The 12371-nt window shown below is 37.9% G+C and overlaps 1 protein-coding gene across 3 annotated transcripts in view; it reads left to right on the forward strand.

The window, feature by feature from the left end:
• The window catches only part of SGK2 (serum/glucocorticoid regulated kinase 2), a 79470-nt gene that overhangs the window by 19779 nt on the left and 47320 nt on the right, over positions 1-12371 (forward strand). The window contains exons 1-3 of one of the 3 annotated variants that reach the window (XM_051979265.1): positions 1601-1699; positions 4648-4701; positions 11207-11256. In XM_051979265.1, coding sequence (XP_051835225.1) covers positions 4672-4701; positions 11207-11256 — 80 coding nt within the window. In that variant the 5' untranslated portion in view covers positions 1601-1699; positions 4648-4671. Of the gene's footprint in view, positions 1-1600; positions 1700-3232; positions 3729-4647; positions 4702-11206; positions 11257-12371 lie in introns of those variants that run through there. The other 2 variants (XM_051979263.1, XM_051979264.1) reach the window with 2 other exon arrangements.

A 12371-nucleotide genomic window follows, 5' to 3' on the forward strand; every position in this document is an offset into this window, starting at 1 on the left:
AGATGCCTTTAAACAAGAACACATAAAACAAGGTTATATATTGATTAGTTGATGAAAATGTAATGACCAGAGGCTCTCAGGACTCAAACCCCATACTCCCTTAGGAACAATGGTTCGATATTTGCTAATTCAGTATTTATGGCAACTTTATTGAACATAAGTACTGCAAATGACAAAAATTGACTGTATGTAATCCTAAGTACTTTCTACAGTTCCTAACAGTAAGTTACATAATAGTAAGTACATAATAAGTATTTGTTTCCTTTTTGTCTTCTTTCCAAGGGTAGAACCTTGAAGGACATCTGTATTTAAGGGCAGAAAGGCTTTGATAATCAGCCAAGGTGAATGAAAAGGAGGAATTAGACAAGAATGGAGAGAGCTAAGAGATAAAGTCTGGTAAAGCAAGGGAAGAAAAAGTGTCCAGATTCTGCCATCACAATATGTTTCTCCACCATTTCCTCCATTTTTAACGTGATATGATACTACTTTAGTAAAAACTGTTATTTCCTACCTATATGAATTTCTACTAGCTCTTTCTCTTCCAATCCATCCCTCCTCATAATGTTTCCAGAATAATCTTTTTTTTTTTTAAACACACAGATTGGATCAGGTGCTTAGGAGATCCTCAGGGGTTACTTATTGCTTCCTGGGTAAAGTTCAGATTCATTCCTTTGTTTGATAGTCATGGTTCTCTACATTTTGACACAATCCCACTTTTCTAGCCTTATCTCTTATTATACCCTTCATGTATTCTCTGCTCTAGCTACACTGGACAATTTTCTATAGCCTCTCCCCTACCCAAACATATAGTAATGTGCTCTTCCATTTCTGCTCTACCTTGGCTCAGATACTGTTCCCCATCCCTGAAATGAGCTGTTCCTTCTCCTTTGGAAATCTTAGCTCTTCTTTAAAGTCCAACCCAAATGCCATTTCTTTCAGGAAGCCTTCCCTGATTTCCTGTCAACAATAATAGTCATAATAAATTATATTTATATAGCACTTCAGAGTGTGTTACATGTATACTTATTTATTACATGTTTAATTATCTTTTTAAAGTCTCATGATAAAGCCCATAAAATGGTACTATTATATTAGATACTGTCTCCCTCAGACTTCACATAGCATTTTATTTTGTTTCTCTTTAATGTGCTCATTGTGTATTTTATATTATGACTATTTCTATGTTGGTATGTTCCTCCCTTTGCAAATTGTAAATTCCATTAAGGTCAGAACTCTATCTTATCTAAGGTTTTTGTTTCTGTTTTGTTTTGTTTTGTTTTGAGGGGGAAGGGTTTGCTAGCATAGTGGGAAGCACAGATTAGGCATCTTAGAAATATTTGCTTTTTTCATTTCAACAAATATTTAAGGACCTATTCTCTGCAGAGAAGTGCTTAAGGCACTGGGGATGCAACACAAGAATGAAACTGTGTCTGCTTCCAAAAAGTTTACATTGTAGTTTTCTACAGGACAAAAAAAAATTGGAAGGACACTGGGTCTTTGGAGTAGGGTTTTTTGCTTTGGTTTGATTTGGTTTTGTGCTCAACACTGTTTCCGTCTCTGGTTGAAATCTGAGCTTTAGAAATGGACCTAATGACCAGAATCTCTAAGATATATCTCGGAAAATTCGGAGAATTTCAAGCCACCTACAAATTCCCCAGGGTCAGCTTCAGAAGGAGTAGATCTGGAGCACATAAATCAGGTCAGTGTCCAATTGGTCCCTGGGAAAGCTGACAGGTCATCTTTGTTAGTATTTCTCACCTGCTGGTTCCAGGAAAGCATCTCAACCTAGAAAGTTCCTTTGCTGGTGGGGCGGGGCAAATGGAAGAAGGAGAGACATTCACAGCTCCTTCCCTTGCTCATGCAGACTGTTGCCTAAATTGGACACTTCATTGGCCAATTCCCATTGGCCAATTCCACTTATGATGTTTAGCACCAAACAAAAACACCTTTTATTGACTGTCCTTGGGCCCAGGCTCTTGGTCTGATCCCTGATGCTGCCTGAACTGTGGTCCCACCCCCTGAAAGGGCTTGAATCCAAGGGGAAAGGTGCCCAGTCCCACTTATAGCCAGTAATTTAGGATCTGGAATTTGAGGCCATAAATCTGCCACATTCCTTTCTTATTTCTGTATTTGACTTTCTCTGAGTAGGCAAATATAACATGCCGATTTTCTCTGACTAATGCTGACAAGAGAACTGGGGACTGAAAGAGAAGGCATAAATAAAACTTAATGTAATGTTCAGCCTTGGCACTAAGTTTGAGAAGGGGGAGGGGAAGGAAGAGGAGGTCAGGGCTGAAAGTCCAGGGAACAGATTTTAATTCCCTTACTTTTATCAAAGGGTATTTTTGCTCCTTCTCTGGTCTTTCTTTTCTCTTAGATTACTGCAAAGTTGTGTGTATGTGTGTGTGTGTGTGTGTGTGTGTGTGTGTGTGTGTGTAGTTGTTAAGGACAGACATAGGACATAGTATAATCTTGTAGGAAATTGTATAGCTTACTGCTAGTTATTATATTAATGCTGGATATATCATAACTTTTTTCTTTGCCTCAGTTTCCTCCTCTGTAAAATGAAAAGGTTTGACTAGGTGAATGCTGAAGGGACATTCCAGCTCCAGCATTCTATTTTTTATATTTCAAATATCTCTTTAACTCTTAACATTCTGTGTTCTTAAGGCCTTCCAACATTCTATACCATGTCTTTTCTGGGTGGTTCAGTGGATCTAGAGCATCAGGTCCAGAGTTAGGAAAACTCATCTTCCTAAATTCAAAACTGGCCTCAGACATTTACTTAGACCCTAGGCAAGTCACTTAATTCTGTTTTATCTCAGTTTCCTTATCTGTAAAATGAGCTGGGGAACAAACCCTCTAGTAGCTGTACTACTAGATTCCCAAAAGGAATCACAAAGAATTAGGTACAACTGAAAACAACTGAACAATCACCACCAACAAAAACTCTGACATTGTCTTTCAAAGGTCTCTTTCAGTTCTGCCTTTATATGATATAATATGCATAACATGCTGGATTTGGCACTAGCAGATCCCAGTTTTAAAACCCAGATCGATCATTGGCTGCTTATGCACCCATGGTAAAGTTGGATTGGCAGCTACAATCCCTCTCCAGCTCTGAGATACTGTGTCTCGATTTCTCCTTCACAACTTGGATTTCTCACAGCTATTGTCTGTGCATCTGGGAGCCTGAGAGTAGTACTAGTCTTACTGGCTTCTCTTGGGGTCAAACCTTGTGTGAAAAATGAGAGTTGGGGTGCTTGTGCTCTCCCTGAGAAGGCAGAAAGACTTCTTTCTCCCTCGCTGCCTTGCTTCCCCCAACCCTGTCATTACTGAACTTCCAGCAGCAGGTCCGCCCCAGTGAGGCAAGTGGGTTGGTGATGGGTGTGTTGTAACAGCTGGGGAAAGGAGGCAAAGGTGAGTGAGCCGTGGCCCAGCTGGTCACTCCTGGGGCCTCTGCTGGCTGTTTATTACACAAAAGAGAAACTCCTTAAATCGCTGCTCCAGCTCACAGGTTCCCACCACTGGCTTCTGTTGTAATCTGGGAACCGATTTTTCCTCGGAGACTGGCAAAAGCTGATTTGCTCATCATTTTCCATTGATTTTTAATGCTAAGTTATTGGGGAAAATGTAGGTACGCACACAATAGGTTTCTTCTGTTTGTCAACTCCTGACAATTGCTTGGCTCTGGACTGGAAGAGGCAAAGGATTCTACAGATTTTCAGGTACTGCTGTCTCACTCTTTGTTTATGATGATTGGCCAATGGGAAGAGGTCTTGGAGTGGGGGCTTGAGAGTGGGATCCTATGCTCTGAGTTGCTTTTAGCAGACTTGAGTCAGAAAACTCAGATTTTAGTTCAGGCCCTGTCACTAACACAGTCTGATCTTTGGCAAGCTTCAGTTTCCCCTTCTGAAGAATTAGCTTGATATTGCCTAGGGTCCCTTCCTACTCTAAAGTTCTGTGGATCTGTGGCCTGCTGCCTGTACCAAAGTGTGGAGGGGCTTGTGACTGAAAGTTCTCCTGGCCTGAGGCAGGTGTACAGAAAGGGAAAAGAGGAGGGTGTCAATTCTGAGACTAGATGATGGCTTTGATATGGAGAGAGATTGGATAAATAAAAGGACCAGAGCAGAAATCCTGGCCTTCCCTCCCTCCCATGCCCTGGCAAGCCCCTAAGAAAAACAAGGGCTCGGTTGACTGATTCCTTGTCATGAGGTTCACATTTCTGTGAATTTCTCCATCCCCACCCCCATTTCTGTGCTTTTGAGGATGGGATTGTAGGAGACCCAGGAAAACTCCAATGGTGAGATTGAAAAGGAATGACTTTAGTCTGACCAGATAAGGGGCCTAATGGATGGAGCATTGAACCCTATCAGACATTACTGGCTCCAAGCCCCAGAGAGGGCAAAGGGGACTGGCCAGTGGGCTAGAGAGGAATTTACATGGCCCTTAGGGATGCAGGAGGCTGGGCTTTGCAGCTTGAACATTGAAGTGTGGACATTTACTATACCTGGGAGCTCTCCTTTATTTATTTAAGTGTTCTGAGGAGGGGAAGGAGGGAAAGAAAGAGAAAGAAGGGGAGGAAAGGAAAGGCAGCGAGGAGGGTTTTAATACCAGCCTCTTTTCTCTATCTTCTCTAATCTGCAGTGCTGACAGATTTGCTGTTTTACAATGGATCCTTCTGCAAGTAATAGCCTCCAGGTAAGCTGAAATTGGTATGGCCCCTATATAACACCATCACATTTTAGGGCCTTGAAATTCAAGGCCTAGACCCTTTGGGGTTGCTGGGAAGGAAGAATGCATTTTTATTTGTTTCCAAATCTGTTCTTAAAGGCAGTAAAAAATTTTCTTACTTAAAAAAAAAAGATTTTTGAGATAATGCAATCTTATTCTCTGCTTATAGTAAGTGAACTTTGGGAAGAGTCCTATTTCTACTTCTGTTAAAAATGGGGGTGGGGGGAGGGTTTGTTGAGGATGGAACTCCAGATTCTGGACTGTTTTTAGTAGACTTATAATAATAGTCAGGAAACTCAGATTTTTATCCAGTCCCTGTCACCAACACAGTGTGACCTCTGGCAAGGTTTTTCTCTCTCTCTGGGCCTCAATTTCCCTTTCTGGAAGATTGAGTTTGATAATATCCAATATCCTTTCCAACTCTCAAGTTCTGTGGATCTGTGATGTGATACCTGTGTGTGTGTGTGGGGAGGCTTGTTACTGAAAGTTCCCTCGTCTGAGGCAGGTGTTCAGTAAAAGGAAAAGGGGAAAGGGGAAAGGGGAAAAGGGACAAGAGGCAAGTGGAATTCTGAGACTGGGTGATGATTTTGGTGTGGAAAAAAGAGGACAAATTGAAGAAATTGAGGAGGGGGTCTTCCACTCTGCCCACTCTGTCTGTGGGCTGAGAAATTTGCTGTTTTACAATTAATCTTTTTGGAAGTCCAGGTGAGTTAAAACTGGTTTTGCTTTGGAGAGGAGGAATCCAATTCAATAAATCCAATAAACATTTACTAAGCATCTCTTCTGTGCCAAGTACTGTGCTAAACTCTGGGATACAATTAGTGAAAAAAGAGATAGTCACAACTCTCAAAGAGCTTACAATCTAAAGGAGGAAAAAATATACAAGAGAAGGCAGAAGAAGATGGGGGTGGGGGAGAGATACACCAAGAGACCATTCAGAGAGATGGAATTGGGGTCATTCTTGCCAGGGGAGCAGCTCTCTGGAAAAGGAAAAGGCTGAAATGTTGGGAATTGAATTTACTTAAATTCAACACTGAGATACCCTTCTTGCCTACTCTTGCCCAGGAAAGAAGTCACACTGGGAAGGGCAGGGCTGTGGAGGTTGTCTGGAGACTTGAGTTCAATCCTGGTTCTGACACTTACATTCACTTTTACTGGTCTTAGTTTCAGTAAAGGCCAAAGCAAATGAGCTTTAATGTCCCTTCCAGCTCTAAATCTATGAGTTTATAATGGTTCTGAGATTTTATCTGAGATAAAGGTGGGAACTGTGTAGTAGCAGTAGAAGAGATGAATCTGAAAGGATAGGTTGGAAGGGGCTGGGGCTGGTAGATGGTTTTATTCATGTCATGGTTAAGATGTCTGGTATTACTCATATTATGGGTAGAAACTGGATCTCTCAGGTGAGGAAATGTTCTCTACCAGTGTTGGTCAGCATCTGCTTTGCAACTTCTCAGAGTCCTATTTTTTGTTAAAAAATGGTTCGGATTGAATGCAAATAATATTTTATATCTGAAAAATTAAACTTTAATTAGTATGCATTACAGATAATAGAGTAGGGATGTTGCAGATGGGATTCCTTCTTGAATTAAAAATTGAATTAAAAGACTGTCTTCTGAGATTTCTTCTAAACTTTCCAGTCTATGGCCTGAAGAGATTTTAAACTATCTGGAATTGGCTCAGACTATATAAAAAAAGTCTCTATTTCTATTAGGAGAGAATGAGTAAAAGGATTCTCTCTTTCATCAGCCTCCTCTGAAGACTTAAAGGGTTTTATTTATGAGCATGTTATTATTTGTTCTGCGCACGTCTGTGTTTTTTAATAGACTCTTTCCTTTTGAAAAACCTCCTTTCTTTTCTAGACAGGAAATGGTTCATGTATCACTTCTTTATAACCTTTCTGGCTATTCTGCCAGGTCTAATGCATTGAGTGGAGATATCTCTGTATAAGTCTTATGTGTGGTGCAGGGGAGGAAGCAATATCCTTCCAAGAGGATATGCTGAGCAAGAACAAATTAATTGGGACACTGTAAGATAATGAAGCCAAATAAATAGGCCCTTTAGGTTTAGTTATTTATTAAATGATTTGTTAGAGTCTTTAACACAAAAAAATCAATTCAAACTGTGTTTATTTAGTAACTTATGTAGCAAATTAATTTCAGTGTATAAAATATTCTAATTCTTTTTTTTTAGTTCCTCTGAGTCTTAAAGGGAATTAAAAATATCAAAAAAATTTTTCAATTAGAAAAAACCTGTCTTTTTTTCCTCTTATTTCTCTTCTTTCTAACCCATTTTAAAAAAGAAAGAAAAACAAGACTCTTATAACAAATATGGACTTTTTTTTACCTTATAAAAGGAGAGTAATAGTTGAATACAACTCTAGACCACTAAATGCTAGAGTCAGGATGAGTTTGGATTATCTTTTAGATATTTATTCACTGTGCGACCCTAGGCGAGTCTTTGAACTTCTCTATAAAATAAAGATAATCTTAGCACATACCTTGCAGGATTGTTGTGAGGTTAAAATGAGATACTATGTGTCAAGTGCTTTCCGGACCTTAAAGCACTGTATAAATAGTAACAATTATTACAGTGAAATGAGTCAAGTCAAGAAGCTTTCATTAAGTATCTACTTTTAGCCAGGCACTGTGCTAAGTCCTAGGGACACAAGAAGGGCAAAAACAGCCCCTAAACTCAAGTAGTTTAGAATCTAATAAGAGAAATGACAATGCAAAAAATTATTATATATATATATGTGTATACATATGTACATATATACATGCATATATGGGTAATATACATACACATACACACTGGCTATGTGGCATGGCAAGTAAATCGCTTAATCTCTGTCTACCTTAGTTTCCTTATCTGTAAGACAGGGATAATAATAGCTCTCAGAGTAATTATGAAGATAAAATGAAATACTTGTAAAGTGCTTGATAAGTCTTTTTGTTATTGCTGTTGTTGAGTTGTTTCCGACTCTTTTGTTATCTTGTGGACCTTATTCTCCATGGGACCTTGGGAAGGATACTAAAGTAGTTTGCCTTTGGATTGATTTACTATTTTTTTCTCCAGTAGATTAAGGTAAACAGAGTTTAAGTGGCTTGCCCAAGGTCACAATCTTAAAGCTGGATTTTAATTTAGGTCTTCCTGATTCTAGAGGATAGGTCACTGAGCTAGAAGATGTTATAAAAATGCTATAAAATCCTAACCTATTATTATGTTCAAACTGGATAGATTTCAAGATGCAGATAATCTCTGAGGGAAGCATTAGCAGTTAGGGTGTATGGGAAAAGATTCTTGTAGAACGTGGGATTTTATCTGGTTCTGAAGGAAATCAGGAAAGTCAGAAAGTATTGAGGAGGAAAGTATTCCAGGGATAAAGGATAGCCAGTGAAAATGCAAGTCAGGAGATAAAATATCTTGGATGATGAACAATCTCTCTCTGGATCAGAAAGTACATGGAGGAGAATAAGGAAGGTAGAAAAGGGCTGAATTCTGAAGGGCTTTAAAAGATAAACACAGGATATTGTATTTTGTAATGCTGGAGAAACTGAGGCAAGATAGAGATTAGAGAGTATTTAATAATTTATTTAAAAGGGAGAGATTTACTGGGACCAAATGGATCCATGGTTTGGTCGCAGGGCTGAATGAGACTGTTGTCTCCAAGAATCCAACAAACAATGTGAGTTCTCAATGACTTATATACCCATGCTCAGACTCAGGGGTTGACTGACACAGGGGCGGAGTCAGGATGCTGTGGGCCACTGGAGATGGGATGACATAATGGGGAGAGGAACCCCAGAGATGGGGAGAGGCATCTTGATAAGATGGTATCTGATATTCTGATAGCTTGGGATGAGGAGAGGCATTCTGATATTCTAAAACATCAGATATTTTATGCTGATAAAAAGGGAGGGGTGGTTTTGCAGGATTGAACAGAACAATTATAAACTGAGGCAGAACAATTAGGGAAACTGAGTCAGGATAATTAGGGAAATTGATTCAAGACAATAAAAGAGAACTGTGGCATAACAATTTGATTCTGGAGGTAATAGATAATAAACTGGAGATTATTGAATGGGGGGGGGTTACAAGGGAAAGTATTGAATTTGGAGTCAGAATTTATTGTTGTTTGGTTGTTTTCAATGTTCCAACTCTCTATGACCCTATTTGAGATTTTCTTGGTAAAGATATTGGAATGTTTTGCTCTTTCCTTCTTCGGGTCATTTTTAAAGATAAGGAAACTGAGATAAATAAAGTTAAATGACTTGCTCAAGGTCATACAGCTAGCACATATCTGAGGATAGATTTGAATCCAGGTCTTTTTGACTTAATTACCTGCATTCTAACCAGTATGCCATCTCAGTTCTAGTTTCAGTTCTCTAAATAACTTGATCAGGAATGGGTGACCTCCTCTTATTTCTTTACCTCTTTCTTGTCCAAGAAGAACTTGTTCTCTAAGGATGAGGGGATACCTATAACAGCAAAGGGTCACATTTGTTATCCTAGATTTTTATAATTGGGGTTCAAGGAATCTGGGAAGGAGATAGAAAACATCTGCTTCACATGTTGAATTGAATTTGCTATGATTTATGAATAGAAAGTCTAGAGCAAGAGTTCTTAATCTTTTCTCTCCCCTCTGATGACACCTACAGATCCTTCAGAATCATGTTTTAAAATACAAAAATTTATGAGCTTATGAAAGAAACCAATCATATTAAAATGTAGATTGAAAATATTTTAAAAAGAAAAAAGTTCATAGTTTCCAGGCTATGGTAAGGAAGCAGAAACATGGGAGACCCCAAATGTGACATCATCAGATCCTGTCAGATTTTTATCATTAGGAATCGCATTTAAGTGGAAGTGACATTTAAAAATTCTTAAAGAAGCAGCATTTCTGACTGTTTCATCAATTCACCCTAAAACCACTTTAATCTTGCAGCTGAAATCTTCCATGAGGACTATCTTCCTCCATTAGAATAGTTTCTGTTTGTCTCCCCAGCACTTGCCCAGTGTAAGTACTTAATAAATGCTTTAGCCATTCATTTATTCAGCATCTATAAAATGCATTACTGGCCAGTGTTAAGAAACTGAAACATGGGGTTTACCTCTAGAAATTTCTCTCCTTTACTATCTAACCTTCTTTCAAACTAAATGACAGAACATCATGGGATGATAATGCTTCAGAGGCCATAGATTCCAATCTGCCTACTTTACAGATGAGGAAATTTGAGGACAGGGCCTGCATCTTGGTCATCTTTAGTTCTCTCATAATCCCTAGAATCAGATATTCATAAAGTGAGAGAAAGGAAGAAATTGTCACTTACTGATATAAACTCCATAGGCTGGACTTTTTCTTTTTCTTTTTTTATGCTATGGGCTAATAGAAATAGCAAAGAACCAAAGAATTAAAATGCAAACTATATAAAATCCCAAGTAAAACCCAAATGTGTCTAATGTATTTATTTAATAGCTAAATAAAATCCCAAGAAAGACAACACTCTCAATATAATAAAGTACTGCAAAACAATTGGCAATTTTCAATTATCAAAATTGTGAGTTTTGCATTTTGTATCCTTTTCTCAATCAGGAAAAAAATTCTTTAAAAATGTTATATAATATACATATAAAACAAGATAGAAAAATATATTATAAATTTGTAACAATGGCTGTAAATACATTATTTTACATTTTTCTCATAGCCAATAGGTTGGTTATGGTACATACATAGCATAAAACTACTAAGATAATAAAGAATAGACCAAATACATATCAGCAACACTCCCATCTACACACTCTAAAAAATTATATAATACTTGGACTTTTTCTATATTCCTTGTTCATAATGGTCTTGGGAAGTTATGCAATGACATGTGTTGGAAGTTTTTCCCATTACTCCTCTACCTCTTGACAAAGACGGATGGAGGGGCAAGTGCTGCCTCACTGTACAGAGTTGGGAGGGTACAGAAAAAGCAAATAGAGTATATATTGACTCTCTCAAGAGCTTCAGACTATTAGGATGGGGGAGGAGGGACCTAATTTTACAATCTTGATTCATATACAAAATATACAAGAACAGTGATTGTGCCACTAAGGCAGAACTATCCCCGAATCCTCCTGGATTTGCCACTTCTATCATTTTTCATTTCCTTTTAAGCATAGCCTATAAAGAGTTTTTAATATTTGGCTTTCAAATTGTAAACTATGGGCTTGAATGAATGGACACAAAGCTGGATTCTGGAATCCTAAGATTTCAGAACTTCCTGTTCTGCAACTGTTCTTTGAGTAACTTTGAAAAAAATAATTTTTCTCCATTTTTGAATAAAGACAGTAATTGATCTTTTTCTACTCCACAGCTGGGAGAAAAAATGAATCTTTATATATTTATTTGTAGCTTTTGAAAAAGAACATACTCACGAAATAAAAGTGGTTTTAAATAACTTACTTTTATTAATTTTTTTTTTTTTAGACCTCAACACCCAATGGAAATATCAACTTAGGACCATCAGCAAATCCAAAGTAAGTTCTTAAAGATGAAGAAACTGAGGGCTTCCTGGAAGACCTCAAGATGGGAGAAAATATATTTGTTGATCAATGGATTTTGTAGTTCTCTGCTTCTAGTCTCCCTCTACTAGCAACTATCAGACTTCAGTCTTCCTAAGGCACATATTTTCCCTGCTCAAAATTCTTCACTTGGCAACTTGTGCCGTAGTTTTCAAACTTTTATGTAAATAAAGACTATTGAGTATACATATCTGCTTTCTATAGGTTTACTTATTTTCAAATTGTATAATATACTACTACTACTACTACTATAATAATGATGTATCTAAACTTATATAAAATAGATTACTAAAAGTATGAGATGAAGATGAAGTAATATTTGATTTTTAATCAAATATTACTTAATAGTTAATAGGAAGGAGCCTAGTGCCACAGTACCACAGTGAGTAGTATTGGCCCTGTAGTCAGGAGAATCTGAGTTCAAATCTGTCCTCAGAAAATATTAGCTTTGTGACTCTGGTCAAGTCACTTAATCCTCTTTGCCTCAGTTTCTTTATCTGTAAAATAAACCAGAGAAGGAAATTGCAAACCACTGCAATATCTTGCCCTGAAAATCCCAAATGGAATCAGGAAGAGTCAAATACAGCTAATTGACTAAACAAGTTAATTGAAAACCACCAGAGTTTATGGAGCACCATGGTTTGATCTGTACTTTAGGAAAATTTCCTAGAACCAGTGTTTGAGAGGGAAGAGAGAGTCAGGGAGATGACTAGATTGTTACATAATTTGGGCAAGAGGTAATGAGGACCTGAGCTAGAGTGATAGCCATACTGTGTTTCCCCGATAATTAAGACACTGTCTTATTATTTTTTTCGGACAGAAAAACACCAGAGGGCTTATTTTCAGGGGAGGGCTTATTTTAATGAACATTGACAGCAATTTTAATAAACAGGTAAATGTGAACAAAAAAAAGTACCTTTATTCAATAATGTTTTAACCCCATCGTGCTCCCTGAGTGCTCCTTCTATCTTCCATGATGCCCCCTGAGTTCTTCTTTTATCCTCCATCGTGCCCCTTTTATCCTTCATCATGCCCCCTCACTCCCGCTTACATACAGGGTTTTTATGTTG

The sequence above is a fragment of the Antechinus flavipes genome, chromosome 2, assembly GCF_016432865.1.
Source record: "Antechinus flavipes isolate AdamAnt ecotype Samford, QLD, Australia chromosome 2, AdamAnt_v2, whole genome shotgun sequence".
Lineage (NCBI taxonomy): Eukaryota > Metazoa > Chordata > Mammalia > Dasyuromorphia > Dasyuridae > Antechinus > Antechinus flavipes.